This window comes from Cydia amplana, chromosome 20, assembly GCF_948474715.1.
Source record: "Cydia amplana chromosome 20, ilCydAmpl1.1, whole genome shotgun sequence".
Taxonomy (NCBI): Eukaryota; Metazoa; Arthropoda; class Insecta; order Lepidoptera; family Tortricidae; genus Cydia; species Cydia amplana.
Window position 1 is genome coordinate 13,020,039 of NC_086088.1, and position 27,846 is coordinate 13,047,884.

Here is a 27,846-nt window from a genome sequence, read left to right on the forward strand (position 1 = left end):
ACAAGGGTAAGACACGTCGGGCCATGTTCAGCTTCCTCGCGTGGGCGCGGGGGGCGCGGCTGCGCGCGCAGCTGGCCGCGCAGCACGCCGCGCCGCTCGCCTGGGCGCGCGGGGAGCGGGGCCGCGACACGGCCGCGCTCGAGCACTACCCCGAGTTCACCAGCGCGCGCCGCCGCGACCCCGACAAGGGTAAGACACGTCGGGCCATGTTCAGCTTCCTCGCGTGGGCGCGGGGGGCGCGGCTGCGCGCGCAGCTGGCCGCGCAGCACGCCGCGCCGCTCGCCTGGGCGCGCGGGGAGCGGGGCCGCGACACGGCCGCGCTCGAGCACTACCCCGAGTTCACCAGCGCGCGCCGCCGCGACCCCGACAAGGGTAAGACACGTCGGGCCATGTTCAGCTTCCTCGCGTGGGCGCGGGGGGCGCGGCTGCGCGCGCAGCTGGCCGCGCAGCACGCCGCGCCGCTCGCCTGGGCGCGCGGGGAGCGGGGCCGCGACACGGCCGCGCTCGAGCACTACCCCGAGTTCACCAGCGCGCGCCGCCGCGACCCCGACAAGGGTAAGACACGTCGGGCCATGTTCAGCTTCCTCGCGTGGGCGCGGGGGGCGCGGCTGCGCGCGCAGCTGGCCGCGCAGCACGCCGCGCCGCTCGCCTGGGCGCGCGGGGAGCGGGGCCGCGACACGGCCGCGCTCGAGCACTACCCCGAGTTCACCAGCGCGCGCCGCCGCGACCCCGACAAGGGTAAGACACGTCGGGCCATGTTCAGCTTCCTCGCGTGGGCGCGGGGGGCGCGGCTGCGCGCGCAGCTGGCCGCGCAGCACGCCGCGCCGCTCGCCTGGGCGCGCGGGGAGCGGGGCCGCGACACGGCCGCGCTCGAGCACTACCCCGAGTTCACCAGCGCGCGCCGCCGCGACCCCGACAAGGGTAAGACACGTCGGGCCATGTTCAGCTTCCTCGCGTGGGCGCGGGGGGCGCGGCTGCGCGCGCAGCTGGCCGCGCAGCACGCCGCGCCGCTCGCCTGGGCGCGCGGGGAGCGGGGCCGCGACACGGCCGCGCTCGAGCACTACCCCGAGTTCACCAGCGCGCGCCGCCGCGACCCCGACAAGGGTAAGACACGTCGGGCCATGTTCAGCTTCCTCGCGTGGGCGCGGGGGGCGCGGCTGCGCGCGCAGCTGGCCGCGCAGCACGCCGCGCCGCTCGCCTGGGCGCGCGGGGAGCGGGGCCGCGACACGGCCGCGCTCGAGCACTACCCCGAGTTCACCAGCGCGCGCCGCCGCGACCCCGACAAGGGTAAGACACGTCGGGCCATGTTCAGCTTCCTCGCGTGGGCGCGGGGGGCGCGGCTGCGCGCGCAGCTGGCCGCGCAGCACGCCGCGCCGCTCGCCTGGGCGCGCGGGGAGCGGGGCCGCGACACGGCCGCGCTCGAGCACTACCCCGAGTTCACCAGCGCGCGCCGCCGCGACCCCGACAAGGGTAAGACACGTCGGGCCATGTTCAGCTTCCTCGCGTGGGCGCGGGGGGCGCGGCTGCGCGCGCAGCTGGCCGCGCAGCACGCCGCGCCGCTCGCCTGGGCGCGCGGGGAGCGGGGCCGCGACACGGCCGCGCTCGAGCACTACCCCGAGTTCACCAGCGCGCGCCGCCGCGACCCCGACAAGGGTAAGACACGTCGGGCCATGTTCAGCTTCCTCGCGTGGGCGCGGGGGGCGCGGCTGCGCGCGCAGCTGGCCGCGCAGCACGCCGCGCCGCTCGCCTGGGCGCGCGGGGAGCGGGGCCGCGACACGGCCGCGCTCGAGCACTACCCCGAGTTCACCAGCGCGCGCCGCCGCGACCCCGACAAGGGTAAGACACGTCGGGCCATGTTCAGCTTCCTCGCGTGGGCGCGGGGGGCGCGGCTGCGCGCGCAGCTGGCCGCGCAGCACGCCGCGCCGCTCGCCTGGGCGCGCGGGGAGCGGGGCCGCGACACGGCCGCGCTCGAGCACTACCCCGAGTTCACCAGCGCGCGCCGCCGCGACCCCGACAAGGGTAAGACACGTCGGGCCATGTTCAGCTTCCTCGCGTGGGCGCGGGGGGCGCGGCTGCGCGCGCAGCTGGCCGCGCAGCACGCCGCGCCGCTCGCCTGGGCGCGCGGGGAGCGGGGCCGCGACACGGCCGCGCTCGAGCACTACCCCGAGTTCACCAGCGCGCGCCGCCGCGACCCCGACAAGGGTAAGACACGTCGGGCCATGTTCAGCTTCCTCGCGTGGGCGCGGGGGGCGCGGCTGCGCGCGCAGCTGGCCGCGCAGCACGCCGCGCCGCTCGCCTGGGCGCGCGGGGAGCGGGGCCGCGACACGGCCGCGCTCGAGCACTACCCCGAGTTCACCAGCGCGCGCCGCCGCGACCCCGACAAGGGTAAGACACGTCGGGCCATGTTCAGCTTCCTCGCGTGGGCGCGGGGGGCGCGGCTGCGCGCGCAGCTGGCCGCGCAGCACGCCGCGCCGCTCGCCTGGGCGCGCGGGGAGCGGGGCCGCGACACGGCCGCGCTCGAGCACTACCCCGAGTTCACCAGCGCGCGCCGCCGCGACCCCGACAAGGGTAAGACACGTCGGGCCATGTTCAGCTTCCTCGCGTGGGCGCGGGGGGCGCGGCTGCGCGCGCAGCTGGCCGCGCAGCACGCCGCGCCGCTCGCCTGGGCGCGCGGGGAGCGGGGCCGCGACACGGCCGCGCTCGAGCACTACCCCGAGTTCACCAGCGCGCGCCGCCGCGACCCCGACAAGGGTAAGACACGTCGGGCCATGTTCAGCTTCCTCGCGTGGGCGCGGGGGGCGCGGCTGCGCGCGCAGCTGGCCGCGCAGCACGCCGCGCCGCTCGCCTGGGCGCGCGGGGAGCGGGGCCGCGACACGGCCGCGCTCGAGCACTACCCCGAGTTCACCAGCGCGCGCCGCCGCGACCCCGACAAGGGTAAGACACGTCGGGCCATGTTCAGCTTCCTCGCGTGGGCGCGGGGGGCGCGGCTGCGCGCGCAGCTGGCCGCGCAGCACGCCGCGCCGCTCGCCTGGGCGCGCGGGGAGCGGGGCCGCGACACGGCCGCGCTCGAGCACTACCCCGAGTTCACCAGCGCGCGCCGCCGCGACCCCGACAAGGGTAAGACACGTCGGGCCATGTTCAGCTTCCTCGCGTGGGCGCGGGGGGCGCGGCTGCGCGCGCAGCTGGCCGCGCAGCACGCCGCGCCGCTCGCCTGGGCGCGCGGGGAGCGGGGCCGCGACACGGCCGCGCTCGAGCACTACCCCGAGTTCACCAGCGCGCGCCGCCGCGACCCCGACAAGGGTAAGACACGTCGGGCCATGTTCAGCTTCCTCGCGTGGGCGCGGGGGGCGCGGCTGCGCGCGCAGCTGGCCGCGCAGCACGCCGCGCCGCTCGCCTGGGCGCGCGGGGAGCGGGGCCGCGACACGGCCGCGCTCGAGCACTACCCCGAGTTCACCAGCGCGCGCCGCCGCGACCCCGACAAGGGTAAGACACGTCGGGCCATGTTCAGCTTCCTCGCGTGGGCGCGGGGGGCGCGGCTGCGCGCGCAGCTGGCCGCGCAGCACGCCGCGCCGCTCGCCTGGGCGCGCGGGGAGCGGGGCCGCGACACGGCCGCGCTCGAGCACTACCCCGAGTTCACCAGCGCGCGCCGCCGCGACCCCGACAAGGGTAAGACACGTCGGGCCATGTTCAGCTTCCTCGCGTGGGCGCGGGGGGCGCGGCTGCGCGCGCAGCTGGCCGCGCAGCACGCCGCGCCGCTCGCCTGGGCGCGCGGGGAGCGGGGCCGCGACACGGCCGCGCTCGAGCACTACCCCGAGTTCACCAGCGCGCGCCGCCGCGACCCCGACAAGGGTAAGACACGTCGGGCCATGTTCAGCTTCCTCGCGTGGGCGCGGGGGGCGCGGCTGCGCGCGCAGCTGGCCGCGCAGCACGCCGCGCCGCTCGCCTGGGCGCGCGGGGAGCGGGGCCGCGACACGGCCGCGCTCGAGCACTACCCCGAGTTCACCAGCGCGCGCCGCCGCGACCCCGACAAGGGTAAGACACGTCGGGCCATGTTCAGCTTCCTCGCGTGGGCGCGGGGGGCGCGGCTGCGCGCGCAGCTGGCCGCGCAGCACGCCGCGCCGCTCGCCTGGGCGCGCGGGGAGCGGGGCCGCGACACGGCCGCGCTCGAGCACTACCCCGAGTTCACCAGCGCGCGCCGCCGCGACCCCGACAAGGGTAAGACACGTCGGGCCATGTTCAGCTTCCTCGCGTGGGCGCGGGGGGCGCGGCTGCGCGCGCAGCTGGCCGCGCAGCACGCCGCGCCGCTCGCCTGGGCGCGCGGGGAGCGGGGCCGCGACACGGCCGCGCTCGAGCACTACCCCGAGTTCACCAGCGCGCGCCGCCGCGACCCCGACAAGGGTAAGACACGTCGGGCCATGTTCAGCTTCCTCGCGTGGGCGCGGGGGGCGCGGCTGCGCGCGCAGCTGGCCGCGCAGCACGCCGCGCCGCTCGCCTGGGCGCGCGGGGAGCGGGGCCGCGACACGGCCGCGCTCGAGCACTACCCCGAGTTCACCAGCGCGCGCCGCCGCGACCCCGACAAGGGTGAGGACACAGAATAACTAATAACACTGCCGTACAGAAAATTCACTCGTTCACAAAAGTCAGATTAGGTATAAAATTACACCTATATCGCCGCCCGCGAGCAAAATTGAAACTTACAACCGCGCACGAACCGTGAATCTCCTTTGCGCGCCGCAGTTTTATGACCGAGCTGTGAGTGTCGGCACGGGGTTATCGCTTGACAAGTTTTTATACCTATACCCGCTGATTTATTATTTTTAAGATAAATATGTAGGAATTACGAACGTTGATTATGTAAACATACATTTTTTATCCGGGGATAGTATGTCTGATTCTCACGGAAGTAAGTTTCGAAGCCATTGTGTATTTTCAATTTTGCGCGAGTGCCACATGACACGACTATCGTGCGCCGAGCGGCAGCCCACTGCCATACGCCTGTCCGATGGGCGCGCTGGCCAAATGTACCTAAACTGCGGAGTGACACCCCCCTGGTGGGACGTCGCGCCCGGGAGTCCCCGGCCGGTTATCTTTTGTTCTGAAACATTTCAGCGTCACCCTCGTGTTGACGGGAAGATCTTAGGCGAGGTTTAGACCGGCGGGAGCTTCCGAGCCGTTTACGTTATCCGCCCCGACGCCCGAGGTGACCCGCGTTCGAAAATGATCAGAGCGCCTACCGCGAACCACGTTCGACGTGTTGCCTCTCTGTCGCACTTGTAAATTCGTACGTAAGTGTGACAGGGAGGTGACAACACGTCGAACCTGGTTCGCGGTAGGCCCTCGGATACCTCGATGTCGTGAAGATTTCACGCGAGCTCGTGCCGGTCTAAACCGGCCTCGCTCCCGAGTATTATTTAGGTATCTTTCTTTACGAAGTATGATTTCGACATATATCACTTAACGATTTTATAGATATGTACTTCCTGGGAAGGTCGAACGGAATACGGATTGCGATCGACACAAAAATGTTATATCATTAATAATTCTCATTTTCTGTCGTCCAGCTATCAAGAAGGGCGCCAAAGCGAGGCTGATGGACCGAGTGACCATGGAGATATTGGACGGGATCCCCAAGCGGTACGAAGTCGGCGTCCTGCCCCTCGACGAACTCAAACCGGCCATGGCCTCGGGGGAGCCTCAGACCGCCATAGCGAGAGCCATAGGCCGCCTCCTGCCACCCGAGCGGAGGCGACTCCTGGACGAGGACTTCACGCAGTACTCCCTCGAGTACGCGTACAGGCACCTCGCGCTGCCCACCTCCCGGCCTCACGAGGGGCTGTTCCGGGGCGTGCGAGGGAAGCAGGCGCGCGGCCGGCGGCTCGGCGACGCCGTGTACTCCAGCATCGCCGACACCACCACCGTCTACGTCAAGAACTGCCCCAACCGGAACTGGGCGCGGACGAGGCGCCCGGCCGCCGCTCACGTCGTGCCCGACTCCGGCTCCGACTCCCGAGACACTGAGGACGAGGAGAAAGAAGACTTGGAGACTTTCGTGGAAGAGGACGACGGCAGAAACATTTTTGACGACGATTTTTCCGATGTACAGATCAAAGACGAGAAACCCGATTCGAAGGATGATGTCGACGAGACTAAGGATAATATAGATTGGGGCGACGATATCGACCGCTTCAGCGCCGGCGACGAACGCGGCATATTCGACAGCGACGACGAGGTCGAGCCGCGGTTCGACCCCGCCGCCTTCGACAGGAGGGAGGCCATCAATGAAATGATGGCGGCCGCCTATAAAACGTGCTACCTCCCGCCCCCGGCGCGATTTCTAGCTCTGGGCGATAGACGGACGGCGCATAAGAAGAAGAAGACGAACCCCGGCGAGGCCCCGGCCCGGAAGTGCACTCGCGGAAACCGGTCCTGGGCCGACAAGCTCAGGAGGCGGGAGGTGACGGCCGAGGTCGAGGGTCTCGTGGCCACCTACAGGGGCAGCTTGCGCGGCGACGCGTTACACCAGGTGGAGGAACGAGTGCGCGCGTTCACGAACGCGACCGAGGGCGCGGACCTCGGCGGCCACGAGGACGGACACGCCGGGGAAGCCCGACCTGTGGACGAGTCTAGAGACGTGGAATTGATCGTAAATGAAGCCGATAATGATAAAAGTGACGACGGCGACTCGTGTGAAGAGCGCGCCTACGACCCCGTTCTTAAAAACGATGCAGAGTTCGATGAGAAAACGCACGACGTGGAACAGCTGTACGTGAGGCTGAAGGAGCTCCCGCCGGAGGCCGAGGAGGCCGCGGAGGCCGAGGAGGCCGCGAGGCCGGCGCCCGACGACCTCGTCGCCATCGTCGACCGGACCATCCGCCGGACGATACCTCTGAAACCGAAGAAAAAGGAGAGAACGGTTCGAAGGACCGATATCGATCATCTGGTGGACGATGCGAAACGTATCACCCGATTTAATTATTGGTTCACGAAAATTCGTGTAACGGGATACGCTAAACATTTCATGAAGTCGAAACGGAGATTAGAGAAAGAGTTTGAGGAGAATTTACCGCGCAGCTTCTGGTTCGTGTTGAAGGAGTGCTCCGCCGTGTTGGACATGTCGCCGTTTAGCCTCTACCGCCTCGTCGCCCACGTCGAGCGACAGATGCTCAAACTCCTGCCCGGAAAGCTGAGAAAAGGAAATGGACCCGGGAAAATAGGACGACCCCGCTTATGCGAGCCTCGTTTAGAAGAGAAACCCAAAAAGAAACGGGGGAGACCTCGCAAACACGTGGATACGAATCTTACGGGAGAAAGTAGCTTACGCTGTAGACCGGAAAGACTCCGCGAAGACTTCAAAGATACCTCTCAAAGTCAGCACCGGGCGAGAAAACTAGGAAAACGGCGCAAAACCTCGGATGGGAACCTTTCAGAAACTAGCGACTCCCAGGAGTGGAGACCGGAAACGCTCAGCGAGGACTCTGAAGATTCGAGCGCCTCGGAGGATCGGGACCGGCCAAGAAAACGAGGAAGACCCCGGAAACCTCTGGACGAAAATACTTCAGAAAACGGGAATTCGCAAAGGGAAAAGTCCAGCAAACGCATAAAAGAGTCCAGCACCTCGAAGAATAGAGACGAACCAAAGAAACGAGGAAGCCCGCGTAAAACTTCGGATGAGAGTTCAGAAGATAGTGTCTGTGCGCAGAGTCAGGGCCTACCGAGAAAACGGGGAAGACTTCGCAAAACTCTGGGCAAAATTATATCAGATGACAGTGACTCGGACTCGCAGGACTTTAAACCTCGAAGATCCAGCGACGACTTGAAAGATGGTAGCGCCACGCAAAACCAGGACCGACCAAGGAATCGAGGAATACCTCGCAGAACATTCGATGGTAACCATTTAGACACTAGCGACTCCCGGGACGGCAGTCCAGAAAGACCCCACAAACACTCAGAAGATTCAAACGCCTCGCAGAATCGACCGAGTAAACGAGGAAAACCCCGCAAACCCGTGAACGAAAATATTTCAGATACTAGCGACCCGCAGAACTGCAATTCAAAAAAACTCTGCGAAAGTGCAGACGATTCAAGCACCCTGCAGAATCGACGAAGAAAACGAGAAAGACCCCTCAAACCCATCGATGAAACTTCTTCAAAAGACAGCGACTCCCGGCAGTCGAGACCAGAGAGATCCAGAAAACACTTAGAAGATAGTACCTCACAGGATCAGGACCCACCAAGGAAACAAGGAACACCCCTCAAATTCTTGAATCAAAGTGTTTCAGAAGACAGCGACTCGCCGGAGTGCCAACAAGAAAAATTCGGCACTCTCAGCAGAGACATAGAAAACGAAAGCGCCTCACAGAATCTCTACCCACGAAGGAAACAAGTAAAACCCCTTGAATTCTCGGATGAAAGTCTTTCAGAAGACAGCGACTCGCAGCATTGGCGATCAGACGGACTCGACAAAGCCTCAGAAGATGTAAGTACCTCGCAAAATCAGGATCAGCCAAGGGAACACGGAAGAACTCTCAAATCCTTGGACGAAAGTCTTTCAGAAGACAGCGATTCAGAGAAATGGAGACCAGGAAGATCCAAAGACTTAGAAGTGTCGAGCACCTCGCAGAATCAGGAGCATCCAAGTAAACGGGGAAGACCGCCCGAATATGTGGATGAAGACCCACCAGAAGTAGGCGCCTCGCAGAGGAGCACAACAGAGAGATCCAACACATGTTTAGTCACGAGTCATATAGAAGGTGATAGCACATGTTCGGACTCGACACATATAGACGATGAAAGCGCCTCACAGAACCAGGAGCAACCGAGAAAACGAGGTAGACCTCGCAAATATACTGATGGCAAGCCTCTAGGCGGAAAATTGCAGAATCCAGACCAACCTAGGAAACGGGGAAGACCTCGTAAATATGTGGAGGGAAAAACTTCAGGAGAAAAATCGCAGAATTCGAATCTCCAAGCTGAAAGCGCCTCACAAAACCAGGAGCAACCGAGAAAACGAGGTAGACCTCGCAAATATACTGATGGCAAGCCTCTAGGCGGAAAATTGCAGAATCCAGACCAACCTAGGAAACGGGGAAGACCTCGTAAATATGTGGAGGGAGAAACTTCAGGAGAAAAATCGCAGAATTCGAATCACCAATATGAAAGCGCCTCACAAAATCAGGTCCACACAAGGAAAGGGGGAAGAAATACGCCGCATAACCAAGAGCACCCTAAGAAACGAGTAATACCAAGACCTCGGAAGTCCTCAGAACATTCCCATGAAACTTCTTCAGAAGACAGCGACTCCCGGCAGTCGAGACCAGAGAGATCCAGAAAACACTTAGAAGATAGTACCTCACAGGATCAGGACCCACAAAGGAGACAAGGAACACCCCTCAAATTCTTGAATCAAAGTGTTTCAGAAGACAGCGACTCGCCGGAGTGCCAACAAGAAAAATTCGGCACTCTCAGCAGAGACATAGAAAACGAAAGCGCCTCGCAGAATCTCTACCCACGAAGGAAACAAGAAAAACTTAAATTCTCAGATGAAAGTCTTTCAGAAGACAGCGACTCGCAGCATTGGCGATCAGACGGACTCGACAAAGCCTCAGAAGATGTAAGTACCTCGCAAAATCAGGATCATCCAAGGGAACACGGAAGAACTCTCAAATCCTTGGACGAAAGTTTTTCAGAAGACAGCGATTCAGAGAAATGGAGACCAGGAAGATCCAAAGACTTAGAAGTGTCGAGCACCTCGCAGAATCAGGAGCATCCAAGTAAACGGGGAAGACCGCCCGAATATGTGGATGAAGACCCACCAGAAGTAGGCGCCTCGCAGAGGAGCACCCCAGAGAGATCCAGCACATGTTTAGTCACGAGTCATATAGAAGGTGATAGCACATGTTCGGACTCGACACATATAGACGATGAAAGCGCCTCACAGAACCAGGAGCAACCGAGAAAACGAGGTAGACCTCGCAAATATACTGATGGCAAGCCTCTAGGCGGAAAATTGCAGAATCCAGACCAACCTAGGAAACGGGGAAGACCTCGTAAATATGTGGAGGGAAAAACTTCAGGAGAAAAATCGCAGAATTCGAATCTCCAAGATGAAAGCGCCTCACAAAACCAGGAGCAACCGAGAAAACGAGGTAGACCTCGCAAATATACTGATGGTAAGCCTCTAGGCGGAAAATTGCAGAATCCAGACCAACCTAGGAAACGGGGAAGACCTCGTAAATATGTGGAGGGAGAAACTTCAGGAGAAAAATCGCAGAATTCGAATCTCCAAGATGAAAGCGCCTCACAAAATCAGGACCACACAAGGAAAGGGGGAAGAAATACGCCGAATAACCAAGAGCACCCTAAGAAACGAGTAATACCAAGACCTCGGAAGTCCTTAGAACATTCCCATGAAACTTCTTCAGAAGACAGCGACTCCCGGCAGTCGAGACCAGAGAGATCCAGAAAACACTTAGAAGATAGTACCTCACAGGATCAGGACCCACCAAGGAAACAAGGAACACCCCTCAAATTCTTGAATCAAAGTGTTTCAGAAGACAGCGACTCGCCGGAGTGCCAACAAGAAAAATTCGGCACTCTCAGCAGAGACATAGAAAACGAAAGCGCCTCACAGAATCTCTACCCACGAAAGAAACAAGAAAAACTTCTTAAATTTTCGGATGAAAGTCATTCAGAAGACAGCGACTCGCAGCATTGGCGATCAGACGGACTCGACAAAGCCTCAGAAGATGTAAGTACCTCGCAAAATCAGGATCATCCAAGGGAACACGGAAGAACTCTCAAATCCTTTGACGGAAGTCTTTCAGAAGACAGCGATTTAGAGAAATGGAGACCAGGAAGATCCAAAGACTTAGAAGTGTCGAGCACCTCGCAGAATCAGGAGCATCCAAGTAAACGGAGAAGACCGCCCGAATATGTGAATGAAGACCCACCAGAAGTAGGCGCCTCGCAGAGGAGCACCCCAGAGAGATCCAGCACATGTTTAGTCACGAGTCATATAGAAGGTGATAGCACATGTTCGGACTCGACACATATAGACGATGAAAGCGCCTCACAGAACCAGGAGCAACCGAGAAAACGAGGTAGACCTCGCAAATATACTGATGGCAAGCGTCTAGGCGGAAAATTGCAGAATCCAGACCAACCTAGGAAACGGGGAAGACCTCGTAAATATGTGGAGGAAGAAACTTCAGGAGAAAAATCACAGAATTCGAATCTCCAAGATGAAAGCGCCTCACAAAATCAGGACCACACAAGGAAAGGGGGAAGAAATACGCCGCAAAACCAAGAGCACCCTAAGAAACGAGTAATACCAAGACCTCGGAAGTCCTTAGAACATTCCCATGTTTCAGTAGACAGCAACTCTGATAAGGGCACCCCAAAGAGATTCAGAACATACTCGGATTCTAGTCTCCAAGAAGGTGATAGCACCTCACAGAAACAGGAATACCAAGGGAAAAGGGGTAGAAACACCCCGCAAAACCAAGAGCACCCTAAGAAACGAAGAATATCCCTTAAATCCTTGGACGAGGACCATTCAGAAGCAAGTGACTCGCATTCGAGTCATCAAAGCCCCTCACGGAACCAGCAGCCGCCAAGGAAAAGAAGAAGACCTCGCAAATCCATCGATGGGAGTGTTCTACAACTAAGTGCCTCGAAGAAGGGTTCCCCAGAAAGATGCAGCAAATTTGACTCAAGTCTTCAAGATCAAAGCACCTCAAGACCGCACCAATATGTAAGTGGAATCCCTCCAAAAGGAAACGTCTCGAAGAGGACCACACCAGAAAGATTCAGCACATATTATTTAAAAACTAGACGTTTACAAGATAATAGCGCTCTGCAGAGCCAGGAGCACCCAAGGAAATCTCGAGGAGAGAAAACTTTGCAAAACAGTACCCCTGAAATAGCCGGCACCACGGAAATGAACTCGAGTCTTCAAGAAGGTAATAACGCCTCCAACAACCAAGAGCAACCAAGAAAACGAAACAGACCCAGCAAATCCATGGATGGGAGTCTTTTAGAAGCGAGCGCCTCACAAAAGACGACCCTAGATAAACAATCAAAAGCCAGCATATACTTCCAGGTTGTAAGCCGTTCACAGAAGGAGAAGTATCCAGGAACGAAATCTGTAGACGTGACCCTTTCGGAAGTAATTAACATCTTGCAAGAGAGGAGGCCAGAAAGGCTAGAACCCAGTAAATACGTAGAGAATGCAAGCGACTCACTGAACAAGGCACATCCAAGCAATTCTATGGACTCTCCGAGAATAAGCATCTTGCACAGGAAACCAGAAAGACCTAGCACATACTTAAACTGGAAACCTCTAGAAAACGCAAGCACCCCGCAGAACCAAGGACACCCAAATAAACCAGAACGATTCAGCAAATACGTTGAGAGAGGTCTTCCAGATATAAGCGCCGTTCAGGACAGTACAGCTGAGGCTAGTCTCTTGCGGAACAAAACAAAAGAATATTCTGAAACGAAAGTGATTAGTTTCGATCAATTCTAGTGACTTTGTGATACATTTGTCTTAGGGTGTAAGTATTGTACGAAACCGATTAGTAATAAGACTAATAAGTAATAACGAATCATGACGAAGGTGGGCGTCTTTAATTTCTTGGTCTAAGTAACTCTATTAAATAATTCAGTTAACCCTTTGCACGCCACGTCTATTAAGTATAACGCGCGGTCGTAAGCCTTATTGGAATGCGTGAAGGTGTATGTTACCTACACTAACCGCGCGTCAGTTCAGTCGGTTGACGTCTTTAGCGGTCAAAAGGTTAAACTTTTGACTTTGTAAGTTATTACTTTACTTTTGTATAATTACAGATGCCAGATTACCTAATTGTTACCTAAGTATATAGTTGATAGTTGTAGTGTTAAGTATTTACTTATAATAACTAAGTAAATAATGTTATTTTTACAATAACTTGTTTTATATTTATTCCAACACACGTTGAACAATCATATAGAGTTTGGCTACTGAAATATTACACAAATATTTGGCGGGAAATTCAAAAAATTTTGGGCTGGTCTCACTTTGTGTAGTAGGAATTATAGTTTTGATACTAGAAAATATTTTTGATTTTCTGTGCACACGTAAGGTACCTAAGGTACGTAAGGTATCTAACTTATATCCTATAAGTTAAATATATGTTGACGTGCACTCAAACTCAGCTCACATAATTTCTACCACTATGTAAAGTACGCTATTTGAGTTTTATTTGAGTGGCTGAAACAGCCGCCAAGCTGAAACCTAAACGGGTTGTCAATTCTAGTTTCATTGGTATCCCACCAGAGCGCTAGTAGTATTAACGAACTTTTTTTGAAAGGGACATTTTTTGTATGGAGTTATCGTTCGTCTCGTTCTTCTAGTGATTCTTTGCTAGCCAGACTCTAGCTTGACTAGCTCCATAGATGGTAGGATCCTCCGAGTTTGATACCTGAAGTACCTAGATAGTGATGGGCTGCGCCATGCCACATGCCATAAGGTATGTTAAATACACGGTGCCGTATGCCGTAAAGCGTATCTATGCGTATGCCGTATCTACATTAGCTGTGAAATTCCTAGCACGAATTTGTTTTAAGAGGCCGGTATCGATTTTAGTCGCAAAAATGTAAAATTGATTTAGTCGATGAAATTGTACACCTATCTTGTATAATTTGTACATCTATTAATGTTACATTTTGGCTCTAAAATTGATAACGGGCTCTTAACCTAGAGAGCGTGCGATAGCGAAGAGGCAGGTCACGTTTTTCGATGTTTTAAATGCCATCTAGTGAGTTTCGATGCAACTGGTATTAATATAACTCGAGTACTAACAGTGATGTGCTTAGGGATTTCAAGTAATGCGACGAAATAACGCTAGATGGCGTTAACCTCAATTATACATGGTGCTGCAGACATTTTGCAATAGTGATTGAGTTTTCACTTCTGCCGGCACTCCCTGAGTGCAACCCGTTTTTATAATGACACACCCTCCTTCGTTCTATTCAAATAGCTGAAAAGTTAGCTTAGACTGATTCTTATGATAGAAAAAAATACGTTGAAATTTGTATTGCACATATAAGTTTGTCAAAGGACTGTCTCATTTAGTGTTGAGTCGCTCACTCGCGAGGCACCTCTTTTGTACCGCTCATTATGTTAAATTGTCGCAGTACTTCACACCGCAAAAATGTCTTACTTCACTCCTCCATTCATTTTATTCATTTACTCGCGCGCATCACATACACAAATCATTCACACACTTCAAATTTCAAAAAACTCTCATCCTTTCAAATTCACTCGCGGTCTCGCGGGCCTCGCGGGCCTCATAGCTTACACGCCCCTCACAACCACCTCTCGCGCGAGGCGCGAGCCGCTAGGTGCTCGCCGGCTCACTGACACTCAAATTAAGAAACGAGTAACCGTCCACACTGTCAACTGCCGAACTACAAACCTTATTGCAATGGCAAAAGGTCCACCGAGAAATGCGTTGAGTTTGTACCATTCACCGTGTCACTGTGACATTGACATGAACACTTCAAATTCTTCAAAAATCCTTTCAAAATGAAACAATGAATTAGAAATACCAAAAGAGGGAGTGAGACAGACACTTCAATATCACCGCTTCACCACCGAAAATACGTTAAAAATTAAACACGAAAGACAACAAGCGTAAGTGCTCATAAGTGCTGCACGCTTTCATACATCTTACGCCTTTTTGATCCTAACTCACTTGTCAAAATGGCCGAATGGCGCGGGAAATCTTAAGTCATCAGAACGAAGTTCGACATGTTGCTTCTCTGTCGCACTTGTAAATTCGTACGTAAGTGTGACAGGGCGGCAAGACGTCGAACGTGGTTCGCCTCTGACTGAGCATGCATGTGACGTGAGCATTTACGAAGCATGCTTAGAAACAGTAAAGGATTACTGAAGAAAATATTATTTAAATTATTGCAATATAATACGGTGAATACGGTCGGTGGTTTACACAAAATGTGTCAATTTACGTTAGTGTAGTAATTAAATAGTAAGTATAATTTACTAAGTGTAATAAACATGTACTTTACGTAATGATTTGAATTTGTATTACTTTTTGTTACCGTTCTTCGTAAACAACGTTGAAATAAGTGGTATCCAGACAAGACAATTTTTCGCCAATCTGATGAAATTCTCCGAACGAATCAGCAGGTGCGGACACATAAATGTCAATTTTCATAGACTGTTTCATTAGTAATTATCTATGGAATGCAAATTTCCTGTTATAACTTGGTCAACCAGATCTTGACAGTAGAAAAAGGCGGTAAATTTGAAAAATGTATGCGCGAAGGGATATCGTCCCATAGAAAATTTGAATTTCGCTCCTTTTTTTACTGACAAGATTTGGTTGACCAGCTATATTCTATTTCTTCACTTGACAATCTCAACAATCACCATGATAAAAGTAAGACTGAATTCGCAAGAAATAGTGCGAAATGAAACGCAATTCATAGGCAGCTGACACTGACAGTAGTGACATTGACGGAACAAGTTTGCAACAACAACAAGTTCTTCGTTTAGTTTTGTCTTATAGTGATAATACTAATATATATACAGAAATATCTAAACAGGGACATTGTTTACACGATTAAAATATACCTGTGGCTCGTGGCTCTACCTTACCTTGGTGTCTTTTGCATGCGAAAATGTAGTGAAAAATATTGCCGCCTGCGTTACCGGCGGCGCGAATGTTAATGTGCTTTTATTTACTATCACATTACTGTTAAATGATCTGAAGTGGTAAGTTAGTTATTTTTATCTATAATGATATCTAATTAGAAGAAAATATGGAATTTGTTCTCCTTACTTTGCTAAAAAACAGTCGTGCAGTTTTAAGGCTATTATTCTTATTGAAATATATTATTATTAAACTGTAAATAATATCAAGTAGCAAGGATTGAAATTGCATTGAACAATCCATAAAACAGCTAAATTAGAACAAGTTTCATAAAAACATCAAAGTTTCTATGCAGGATGTGGGTCACTAGGTCCTTGGTTTGATTCTTAGTTCTTAAATTGATCTGTCTTTCTTTTTCTTCACCTCGAGAATTGCATTCAAATTAAATATTTATGTGTAAAGGATAATAGGAGTATAATTATATTATATGGTTTGGCCCAGGACTGTCTCATACCAAATAGAGAGAATCATATATATCATACTGTCTATAACTCTATCTTTTCTAGTACTAGCACCCAAAAGAATGGGATGAGTATAACTTTCCTGGTTCTTACTGACTGACAAGTTGTGTTTGACTAAAAATTCGGTTTAACTAGTTTTTGTTGCCGATAACTCCGATAAGCTCTGAACTTATCGGAGAAAATAGCCGATGCAGATGCTGAAAATATGCAAATATGCCAGTACCTCACCTCATTTGAAGTAAGACATTGTAACACCTCATTTTTGAAAAAGAGGTACTCATACAAACTCATTTTAAATTGATGTCCTGCCCATCACTAGTCTCATTCTCAATTCAAACATAGAGAGAATCATACTATCTTTGTCTTAAACTAGTACTATAGCACCCAAAAGAAAAGGATGAGTATAGTTTTCCTGGTTCTTACTGATTGACAAATTGGTTTTACCAACTATATATTTCTCGTATTTACCTGCCATGGAATACCCAATTTAAATTTCGAGTTAAACAACTGTCTTTCGCATGTCATATAGACATTTAGTGATGCGTCAATAATTGGCCGTGTCTACCGTCTTGTGTGTGTGTTTATTGTGAAATAAAAGTAATCTATTTAGTGGTAATGTTGCGAAATTGTTTGTCGCTCCTGAATGGGCCGGCCAGGGCTCCGAGCCGCACCGTGGTGCCGGCGAGGAAGTGGAACCAGTGCACCCTGTGCATCAGCCTGCCGCCGCGGAACCCGCAAACACTGGGAGTAAGCTCCACATCTTTTCCCTGTCCTATTTAGCAGAAAGTTTCTGAAAATAGCATAGAAGGTAGGATCCTATAGAAGTGGTATATGCGTGCCTCCGTGAGGGACTACACAATCTAAACATACGCAATGCGACACTATGGTCGAATTTATTTGTTGCCTACCATAATCCATACTAATTTACGGTAGGGATTAAAAAAATTGCGAGACTGTGACAAGGACAAACAATAATAGCGCTTTCGCTGCTACTCCTACTGAAAGATACATAAGACTATCCCGTTCGATCATTTCCCCCCACCCCTCATGCCCGATACATGAAAATAGACAGATGTAAGAATCCGTCATGGATATGCCCATGGTATAATAATATACTCCGGATATGCCCTAGGCGTTAAGAAGGTTAGAGTCAGATAATTGCATTAATATTCTGATTAGTGATTAGTAACAATAGCTCATTGTTGTGTCAGGAGTCGGTGGCGCACGGCGCGTTCATGATGGTGGTTTGGATCGCGCCCTTGCTCATCCTGATGTCTCAGATCAAAATCTGGAGACGCAAATATGGATCAAACTAGCCTAAGGGCTAAATACGCTATGTCAAAAAATAAATACACCAATAATTTTTATTGTTTTATTTCTTAAACCTTTATCACTGCCGTTCGTTGCATATAAAAATTCAAGTTAGGTCAAGCACTGTTGCATTGTGTGTAGATCGGCGGACGAAAGGACAAAGACCTGCAGGAACCGAACCTTTTTCAGTAGTAGTTTTTACTGAACGCACCCATAACGTTTTTTTGATGTAGCAACCCAACCCCAAACTGACATGAAAAATGTCAAACCGGCTCCGAGCGGTGCTAGCTGCTGTTGTTTGCAAACGAGATTATAGTTATTTACGTGTTTACTTTATAATTTAGGTTAAAACACTTTATATCATAATACAATCATGAAGGAGCCGAAGCAGACTCCTATAAAGGAGTTGGCCGAGTTACGCGCGTACTTCGCGTCGCACAACGCGGTCCGCGAGTACGTCGCGCACTCGTCCAAGGTGCACTCGGTGGGCTGGTCGTGCGACGGCCGCAAGCTCGCCTCGGGCTCCTTCGATAAGACCGTCGCCATCTTCAACCTGGAGCGGAACCGACTGGTGAGCTTTCTACGAGTCGTTTTGTAGGTTATGTTTGTTTACAATTCAAATGTTAGGTACCTACCTAGACTTTTAACGTTTGTAAGACCACGGCGACTGTATAGTACTGATTATTGAGAGCGACGTTCGTGAGCTCTGGTGGCTGACATAACCAATTTTAGCAGTAAATGTACGCCTGTACGGCCACATTGGGTGCAGGTCAGCACCCCTCTGACAAAATTGACCTATTGAATTGATTGATTTTGATGACCGCAGGTGGTTGGGCATTTACCTCGTCATGCTTCGCGAGTTCCACTGCTCTTCGAAGGCTTGCACTTTTGTACTCACTGTATGCCTCCACGGCCGATCTTAAAACCAGATTTAAAGCATAGCTAAATGGTAAAGGTTGCTCATGGTTTAAGTCATGGGCGGCAACCTTTTAGCAGCCAAGGGCCACATTAGTAGTTGACGCGGGCCGCACTTTGTTAATATTTATGATTTAAGCCCTTGCTACACGGTCGCCGACAAGCCCCTCAGACCGCGTGGCCTTGGTCTGGACGGACCGTGTAGACAGTTGTTTCCAACAAAATTTGACCAAAACTGACCAAGGTCAGACCAAGGACAGACGGTTAGAAGGCTTGTCGGCGACCGTGTAGCAAGGGCTTTATCAGACATTGTTGTTTGTCAATATTACATACAAAATAGGCAGGGAGGCTCGCGGGCCGCAAGTCACAGGTTCACGGGCCGCATGCGGCCCGCGGGCCACGGGTTGCCGACCGCTGGTTTAAGTGAACTAACCAATTTCGCCAATTTCAATTTCCTTTCGTACTGGAGTGTTTTGTTATTGTGATAACAGGTGCAAGAGTTTGTGTTCCGTGGCCACACTGGGTCAGTGGACCAACTATGCTGGCATGCATCACACCCGGACCTGCTCAGCACGGCCAGTGGGGACAAATCTGTGCGCATCTGGGACTCCAGGTATTAACTCGTGTTTATTTTTTGTGTGTATAAAACATCAGATATATTGAAGTGGCCAATGTGCTCAAAAATATCTAATATACACTCCTGTTTCAACATAACATAGTGTCTTAATATACTTGTGAGCATCTTGTAGCTCTAATTTATTTAATGTTGTCAGGGCTAAGGTTGGACTTGTAAAGGGTTCTTGTAATGTGTTTGTAAGATTTATTGAAAGTAACCACGCAGATCCCGCAAGTGTGCCGCAGTGATCCCGACGAAAGGCGAGAACATCAACATCGCGTGGGCCCCCAGCGGCGCCGCCATCGCCGTCGGCAACAAGGAGGACCTCGTCTCCTTCATCGACACGCGCACCTACAAAGTGGTGAGTTCAAGTACTTACCTATAGCACTTGCAAAGCTGTTGCTCATGCATCCTTTGATCCACGATGAACATAAAAAAGTATGAATTTCTTCATGCTCTAAATTATTTTGTGGCAATATTAAAGTGCAAGGATAGGGATGTGATTGATGGTGCGTGAATGTTGCAAGGAACTGGAAGGGTTATATATATATCATATCCGTTATCCAAGTTCTCAATGTATCGTTCCATAGGCATGCCCAATGCCCATGTCAAATATGTCAATGTATAAAATCATTTTTGCTAGCTTTCAACATTTTACGTCAATATGTTTCTGAATGACGTTGGCTTGGCGAGCAACTTGTTCATACAAGTTAACAGCGACTGAAACTTGACAGCATTTCAGGTGACAGAGGAACAATTCCACTTTGAAGTGAACGAGATCTCATGGAACAACAGCTCGGACCTGTTCTACCTGACCAACGGGCTGGGCTGCGTGCACATCCTGTCCTACCCGGGACTCGAACTGCAGACCGTGCTGAAGGCGCACCCCGGCACGTGTATATGTATAGAGCACGATCCGACAGGGCGGTACTTCGCGACGGGGTCGGCCGACGCGTTGGTTTCGCTCTGGGATGCTCAGGAGTTGGCTGCGCTTAGAGTATTTTCCAGGTGAGGATGTCTTTTGTCCTTGACGCATCTACAGCGATTTTGATCCTGACCTAAACCTGTACCCGGGCATAGAGAAATAAAGACAAGAGTGCTCACTCCATACATCAGTTCAGACTATTAATTTCAGTGTCTACATCTAGCATCGAGTAGCGGAACTATCAGTACTGCTACTTGACAATAGATGTAGCACCGACTGGAAAGTCTTATCTCAACAGCATAAGACTTTCCGGTCGCTGCTACATCTATTGTCAAGTAGCAGTACTGATAGTTCCGCTACTCGATGCTAGATGCTAATAGTCTTTTTGGTACTAAAACTGATGTATGGAGTGAGCACTCTATGTATTTTTTTCTCTATGACCCGGGTAACCCGGGCTGTGCCTTAATACTTAGCCATCTGTGCAGACTGGAGTGGCCGGTGCGCACGCTGTCGTTCAGCTTCGACGGGCGCCTGCTGGCGTCGGCCAGCGAGGACCACGTTATAGACATCGGGGACACGGAGACAGGTATACTCAGGCTTACAAACCTTTGCACGCCAAGACCGAGAGCATCGCCCGCGGCCCTAGGAACACCGTTAACACATTCATTGCCACCAACCCGCTCGGCAGGTATCGGCTACAAGCATACCGTGTTCGTCCGTCGTAGCAAGCCCGTAGGCCCAGGCCTTTTTTTAATCTCTACATTCAATTTCAAAGCCTTTTATTATCGAACATACAGTTAATAATATTTAATACAATATTTATTTATTTATTTATGTGTTTGCAACAACCGTCGGCTCGACGTGTCCTTTTGACACAAAGGCCTCCCCCATTGCCTTCCATGCTTCTCTGTCTCTGGCTAGTCGGTTCCATAGTGGACCAGCAGTTTTCTTTAAATCATCTGACCATCTCTTGTATTGTCCGCCTTTTTTTCTTTGTTTGTCGTAGCGTGGGGTCCACTCAGTCAGTATGTTTGACCATTTCTGCTTTTCCCTGAGCATGTGGCCCGCCCACTTCCATTTTAGAGTTTTTGATTTTAGAGTAACATCTTCCAGTTTTGTGATCTCTCTTAAATAAGAGAGATCACAAAAACGAAATCCGTCGCCCGTTTTCTGTCTCTTTTTGTGTACCCTAAAATGCTTCTTTCCATTCCCCTCTGGCACGTTATCAACTTTTGTGCGATTTTTCTTGTTGCGGCCCAGGTTTGGCATCCATATGTTAGTATAGGCAATATACACATATTAAAAACTTTTCTTTGTATTGAGATGCGGTAATCTTTATTTTTCATAATAGTTTTTAGAGACCAGAACCTGTTCCATGCATTTGTGAAGTTTGTGTAGTAAAGATAAATAAAGATCCTAGAGATAGTTATGACTATGTATTAACAGTATAAGTGTTTTGGCATATCTGAGCTGTAAACTTATACCTGTATTTATTTAAAGAATAAAGAATAAATGATGCCGGCTGAGGTTAATAATGATATAAATATGTGAGGACGGTTACTAATACTTAACATTATCCACAGGAGAGAAAGTAGCAGAGATCCCGGTGTCCGCGGCCACATTCACCGTGTCCTGGCACCCCGGCCGGTACCTGGCCGCCTTCGCCTGCGAGGACAAGGAGCCCCCGGAGAGGAAGCGAGACGCGGGCAACCTCAAGCTGTGGGGGCTGCCCACCCAGGACCGCAACTAGCTGTGCCTGCCCCTGCCCCTGCAACCTCAAGCTGTGGGGGCTGCCCACCCAGGACCGCAACTAGCTGTGCCTGCCCCTGCCCCTGCAACCTCAAGCTGTGGGGGCTGCCCACCCAGGACCGCAACTAGCTGTGCCTGCCCCTGCCCCTGCAACCTCAAGCTGTGGGGGCTGCCCACCCAGGACCGCAACTAGCTGTGCCTGCCCCTGCCCCTGCAACCTCAAGCTGTGGGGGCTGCCCGCCCAGGACCGCAACTAGCTGCCCCTGCCCCTGCCCCTGCAACCTCAAGCTGTGGGGGCTGCCCACCCAGGACCGCAACTAGCTGTGCCTGCCCCTGCCCCTGCAACCTCAAGCTGTGGGGGCTGCCCGCCCAGGACCGCAACTAGCTGCCCCTGCCCCTGCAACCTCAAGCTGTGGGGGCTGCCCGCCCAGGACCGCAACTAGCTGCCCCTGCCCCTGCCCCTGCAACCTCAAGCTGTGGGGGCTGCCCGCCCAGGACCGCTGCTAGCTGTGCCTGCCCCTGCCCCTGCAACCTCAAGCTGTGGGGGCTGCCCGCCCAGGACCGCAACTAGCTGCCCCTGCCCCTGCAACCTCAAGCTGTGGGGGCTGCCCGCCCAGGACCGCAACTAGCTGCCCCTGCCCCTGCCCCTGCAACCTCAAGCTGTGGGGGCTGCCCACCCAGGACCGCAACTAGCTGCCCCTGCCCCTGCAACCTCAAGCTGTGGGGGCTGCCCACCCAGGACCGCTGCTAGCTGTGCCTGCCCCTGCCCCTGCAACCTCAAGCTGTGGGGGCTGCCCACCCAGGACCGCTGCTAGCTGTGCCTGCCCCTGCCCCTGCAACCTCAAGCTGTGGGGGCTGCCCACCCAGGACCGCTGCTAGCTGTGCCTGCCCCTGCCCCTGCAACCTCAAGCTGTGGGGGCTGCCCACCCAGGACCGCTGCTAGCTGTGCCTGCCCCTGCCCCTGCAACCTCAAGCTGTGGGGGCTGCCCACCCAGGACCGCTGCTAGCTGTGCCTGCCCCTGCCCCTGCAACCTCAAGCTGTGGGGGCTGCCCACCCAGGACCGCTGCTAGCTGTGCCTGCCCCTGCCCCTGCAACCTCAAGCTGTGGGGGCTGCCCACCCAGGACCGCTGCTAGCTGTGCCTGCCCCTGCCCCTGCAACCTCAAGCTGTGGGGGCTGCCCACCCAGGACCGCTGCTAGCTGTGCCTGCCCCTGCCCCTGCAACCTCAAGCTGTGGGGGCTGCCCACCCAGGACCGCTGCTAGCTGTGCCTGCCCCTGCCCCTGCAACCTCAAGCTGTGGGGGCTGCCCACCCAGGCCCGCAACTAGCTGCCCCTGCCCCTGCCCCTGCAACCTCAAGCTGTGGGGGCTGCCCACCCAGGACCGCAACTAGCTGTGCCTGCCCCTGCCCCTGCCACGACCCCGAGAGGAACGTCGACTAGTGCACTGTGGCCGGCTCCCGGCTGCTGAGCCGCTCACCTGCATAAAGGGCCCCTTTGAGACTGGACCGTTCCAACTCCTTGAGCTACGGAGGCCACCTTAAAACCTGGACTAATCTCAGATCATAGAAGGTACTAGATATCTGACGGAGGCGTGGCGCGTGTCGCCGCAACATGGTCAGGCTGACCATTTTTCTTTCCGCCGTAAGACCGGTAAGGCAGTCGCAATTTAGCTGTCGTAGAAAAATGTGCTCGTCAATTTACGTAAAATGCCGGTTTGTAGCGTTGTTTCGTGTAGAAATAGGAGTGCTAGCAAAAACTATAGGGATCATGGAGTTACATACCACATGTGAGTACATTTTTTTTTACGTATTTAGTCAATAAAACAACACATTTTAACAAATAAATCCAGTGAAATATGATTTTACTGAGTCGGACCATTTTGCCAAACAAACACGTGGCAATTTGAATATGCATTCTACATTGACGGCTTAGCATGGAAAACTATTTGTAGTGTGCTAGGCAACGGCGCAATGTATTAAGCCGCTAACGATATCCACAACGGCATTATTGTTTCTTGGTACGACCGCTAACCGGTTCCCTTCTTTCCGCAAGGAACTAGAGTGGCGCTCGTGCATAATTGAGGTTTAAGCGTTATCGATAAAATATCGCGTCTAACGGCAATCCCAAAGTAAACAATATAAACAAACAGTAAATAAAATCGTAACTAAATTTTATACCAATTATGTTAGGTACGTTTTGATAAACATATAACAAGCTTTTTCGAATCATTGCTATTTTTTTATTAAAAGCTTTGTATTACATTCTATCAGTAGAAACCTTTGTGACAGAACTTTATGGATCGAATAATAGGTACTTACCTTAATCGTACATTAAAAATCTTCTCGCAAATAAGGTCAAATGTTTAAGGGTATATAAATTAAGTCAATAGCAATTATTACTTAAAACATTTTAATGCCAAAACAATAGATTCATGTTTAGAACATAATACAAAATATCGATAGCTGTTGTAAATTTATCGACTTGTCCTACTCTCTAGCGTCGCCGCTCTTGTCCTTTACCCCGCGCGGTTCGGCCAATCACAGCGCGTGAGTTGGTTGTCTGGCCACGCCCTCAATGATGTGGTGGGGCACAGTTGGAGACAGCGAGTCTCGTTGAAATTATGCTTCGTTATAAATCTCCTTACTTCTATGATCTGAGGGACTAATAGAGCGTCAATAGGACGAAATTGCTCCTGGTTACCCCATTTCGAAACAATTGAAAATTGCATCCTACAGAAACAAAAACAAATTAGCTCAGCTCGTGACCAGAATGGCTGCTTGGTCTGGAATGGAACCGTGGTACCTTAGAGCTGGAACAGATATTAAAGTGACTTTACCACGGACATTAGATTTAACTCGACCATAAAATTGAAAACTGACAATATGACATATCAATGGCATTACGTTTACGAACATCGATCGTCAGGGATATATAGTACATACTTTTAAGTTTAGTAGCAAATGTATGAAATGAACACTAATCGATATTTGTCAATATGTAAACAGGCCCTAAGGCAAGTGTACACGCTCCTAGGGGCCTTATCAGAAAATAATAATAATAATTATCTCCGAAATGGAGTTATTAGAATACCACTCTTTGAGAAAGTTACTTGATTTAAGCTCAGGAATGCACCCTTGAATTTAACGGAAATAAAAAAACACGGTGTAAGTATAGTTTAAGTATGTGAATGTGAAGTGATTTGTAGCTTTGAAATCTTTGAAAAGAGCCGCAAAATTGTGACCTTGAATTCGCTAGGTGCACGACTTGTGCTGCCCTCATTTTGGCAGACTTTCTACGTTAAATCTTATGGAGTAAAATTAGTTCAAGCGGCTGCCGCTAGTACTAATGTCAGACATTCCATAAGATTACCTGTGTTTGTGACGATCAGCGCCACTTCCCCCTCCACCGACTGCGCACCTTGCCAATAGCGTTACATTTTAATTGCCGTCTTTTTGCAGTGACTCTCTTGGAAACTGCTGTTGAGCTACTTTCAAGAGATGCATAATGAGTGTGACGTCAGTCAAGGTTCACACGGCCCGCGTAAATGATTGTGGACGTGTTTAAACATTTTCAATCCCGGTCGAAATCGAAATGTGTGTAAAATACGTAAAAAAGTAATTATTATAATTACTGTAAGTATAGGGTTAATAAATATTTTTTTCCTAAAAAAGATATTTAATTGAATGGCCGCAGGCGCGCCGCCTGCCGATCCTAAAGTACCTATATACCTACAGTCCGCAAAACTAATAGCACTAATAGCTAATAATTTTGTTGACTAACTCTGTTTTTAAACTCGATGGATAGGGTGACAGGTGTCTTCTTCATACAGGGTGTAATCTAAAACGTGATACAAGATAATCAAACCTGAATCTTTTCATGATTTTGAACAACTTTTACTATGGGGTCAATTTAGTAATATTAAAAAAAAATTGAGCTGTTCCATAGAAATGATCAAGGAGAGGTAGACAAAAATGTATGGCAAACATTTTTTTTATTGTTAATTTACAAAGTTGACCCCATAGTAAAAGTTGTTCAAAATCATGAAAAGATTCAGGTTTGATTATCTTGTATCACGTTTTAGATTACACCCTGTATAATTTATGTATAACCTAAAAACGTCAAATCTCGCAAAATTTTATTCAAATGACAGCTGTCATTCTAACCATCGAGTTTGAAAATTACTATAGTTAAAGTGATGTCACCATTCGTAAACCTTATTGCAAACACATAGGGTCTATCAATGGCCAGCCAAGTGTGTTGCTGTTATTAGTAGCTGCCTTAAGATGCATTTCAATAGAAGTACCTACACTGCAATATAAAAAAAAACCGGCCAAGTGCGAGTCAGACTCGCGCACGGAGGGTTCCGCACCATCAACAAAAAATAGAGCAAAACAAGCAAAAAAACGGTCACCCATCCAAGTACTGACCCCGCCCGACGTTGCTTAACTTCGGTCAAAAATCACGTTTGTTGTATGGGAGCCCCACTTAAATCTTTATTTTATTCTGTTTTTAGTATTTGTTGTTATAGCGGCAACAGAAATACATCATTTGTGAAAATTTCAACTGTCTAGCTATCACGGTTCGTGAGATACAGCCTGGTCACAGACGGACGGACGGACAGCGGAGTCTTAGTAATAGGGTCCCGTTTTTACCCTTTGGGTACGGAACCCTAAAAATGTGTTCATCAATCAAAATAGAGCTTCCTTATATTATTTTTATTTTCTATTTAAATATATATGTATACTTAGTGTAAATAAGTAAAGAACAATTTGTAAACATAAAAAAATATAAATAAATATCGTATAAAAACGAGATCTATCGTAAGCACAATAAAGTAAACACGATTCGAGTCTTACAAAACAGTTCTGCAGGAATTCTTATCAAATTAACGATTGCAAAAGCTTTGAGCCGTCATATAATTTTATAGAATAGGTCGTAGCACAGAATAAATAATAGTACTAAGTACAGAAGACTCACTCTCTAACAAAACGCGTCTGTCACGATCAGCACAGATATGGCCGCTAGGTGGCGACAGCGCCACGCGCGGCGACTTTCCCCAAAATTGGGGCTGAACGGATGTACTTTTAGCTACCTGTAGCAAAGCGACGAAATCGCGGAGTGAGCCACGCCTGGTCGTAGCAACAGCCGGGCGAGGCGAGGCGAGGCGAGGCGAGGCGAGGCGAGGCGAGGCGAGGTGCCAATGTTCCGGAACAACTCTATTGTTGAGGGAGTAACACCGGCTTTATCATTATACCTGTCATGTTGACCACCTCACCTGCTTAGCTCCGCTGGTGACTGTATTTTATCAAATAAATATCCCTTTTTTTGAAACTTGTTTAGGTACTTTTTTCTTATAGCATATTGAGTATAAATTATTTTTATAAACATTTTCGACCTTGAGGCAGTGATAAGTTGTAAATTACATAAAATGGTCACATTCTAAAATATCGTTGCGACTAATCACGTCTCGGCCGAACAGTATTATTCCGCAATTAATGTCTTTTCAGCTTACATGATTTGTCGCTAATTTTCAATTTTACAAGTCAAATAGCCCCTAAGCTAGGATCATCGTCGAATCTCTCTGGTTGTGATGTACCATGTACCTGACAGTAAAACTTAAACCTAGTGGACGGAAGCAAGAAGCTCTTATTCTATGAGGTTAAGGACGAAAGTCGATGAAGTCTCGACTCGACTCGCAGGTATACGTGTCTCTGAAATTAAAACAAACCAAACGTAAGTATACTTAAATACTGCTTATTGCCGTCACACAATCACACCCTAAATCTAAAACTGAAACACACACTGTGTTAAGTAGAGTCGGACCAAGCTAAAGACAGTAAAAACTCTGTATGGCATTTGCAATTTCTATGAAAATATGACTCTTATATGGACTCCCTCACTATGTTATCGTTCTCTTTATTGTACAAAAACCCAACCAAAAATAACATAAAATACAAAGCAAAGCCCAAATTTAGCTCGGACGGACTCTCTACTAGTTCACGCTCAAACAGGTTCTGTCACCGGCACTACGCAGGTCACGCACGCTTTTACCCGTTGGATCATCAGGCTCTGCCATCTAGTGGCTTGAATCGGAAACTTCGTACCAATAAGGAAATATAGTCAAAGCCGGAACACTCTCACCTTGTACTTAGT

The 27,846-nt window shown here is 51.2% G+C and overlaps 1 protein-coding gene across 1 annotated transcript; it reads left to right on the forward strand.

The window, feature by feature from the left end:
* Positions 1-17,772: 17,772 nt before the first annotated feature.
* On the forward strand, positions 17,773-21,698 carry LOC134657617 (THO complex subunit 3). Its single transcript, XM_063513183.1, has 6 exons — positions 17,773-18,059; positions 18,895-19,016; positions 19,245-19,380; positions 19,762-20,027; positions 20,430-20,530; positions 21,528-21,698. The coding sequence occupies exons 1-6, from the start codon at positions 17,862-17,864 to the stop codon at positions 21,692-21,694; spliced, it is 990 nt and encodes a 329-aa protein (XP_063369253.1). The 5' UTR covers positions 17,773-17,861; the 3' UTR covers positions 21,695-21,698.
* Positions 21,699-27,846: the final 6,148 nt, after the last annotated feature.

Excerpts from the sequence above, each read along its gene's own strand:
- LOC134657617 (XM_063513183.1), top strand. The coding sequence starts at position 17,862 with ATGAAGGAGCCGAAGCAGACTCCTATAAAGGAGTTGGCCGAGTTACGC. Across the intron at positions 19,017-19,244 it reads GTGCGCATCTGGGACTCCAG|ATCCCGCAAGTGTGCCGCAG; the intron begins GTATTAACTCGT and ends GTAACCACGCAG. Across the intron at positions 20,028-20,429 it reads GCGCTTAGAGTATTTTCCAG|ACTGGAGTGGCCGGTGCGCA; the intron begins GTGAGGATGTCT and ends CCATCTGTGCAG.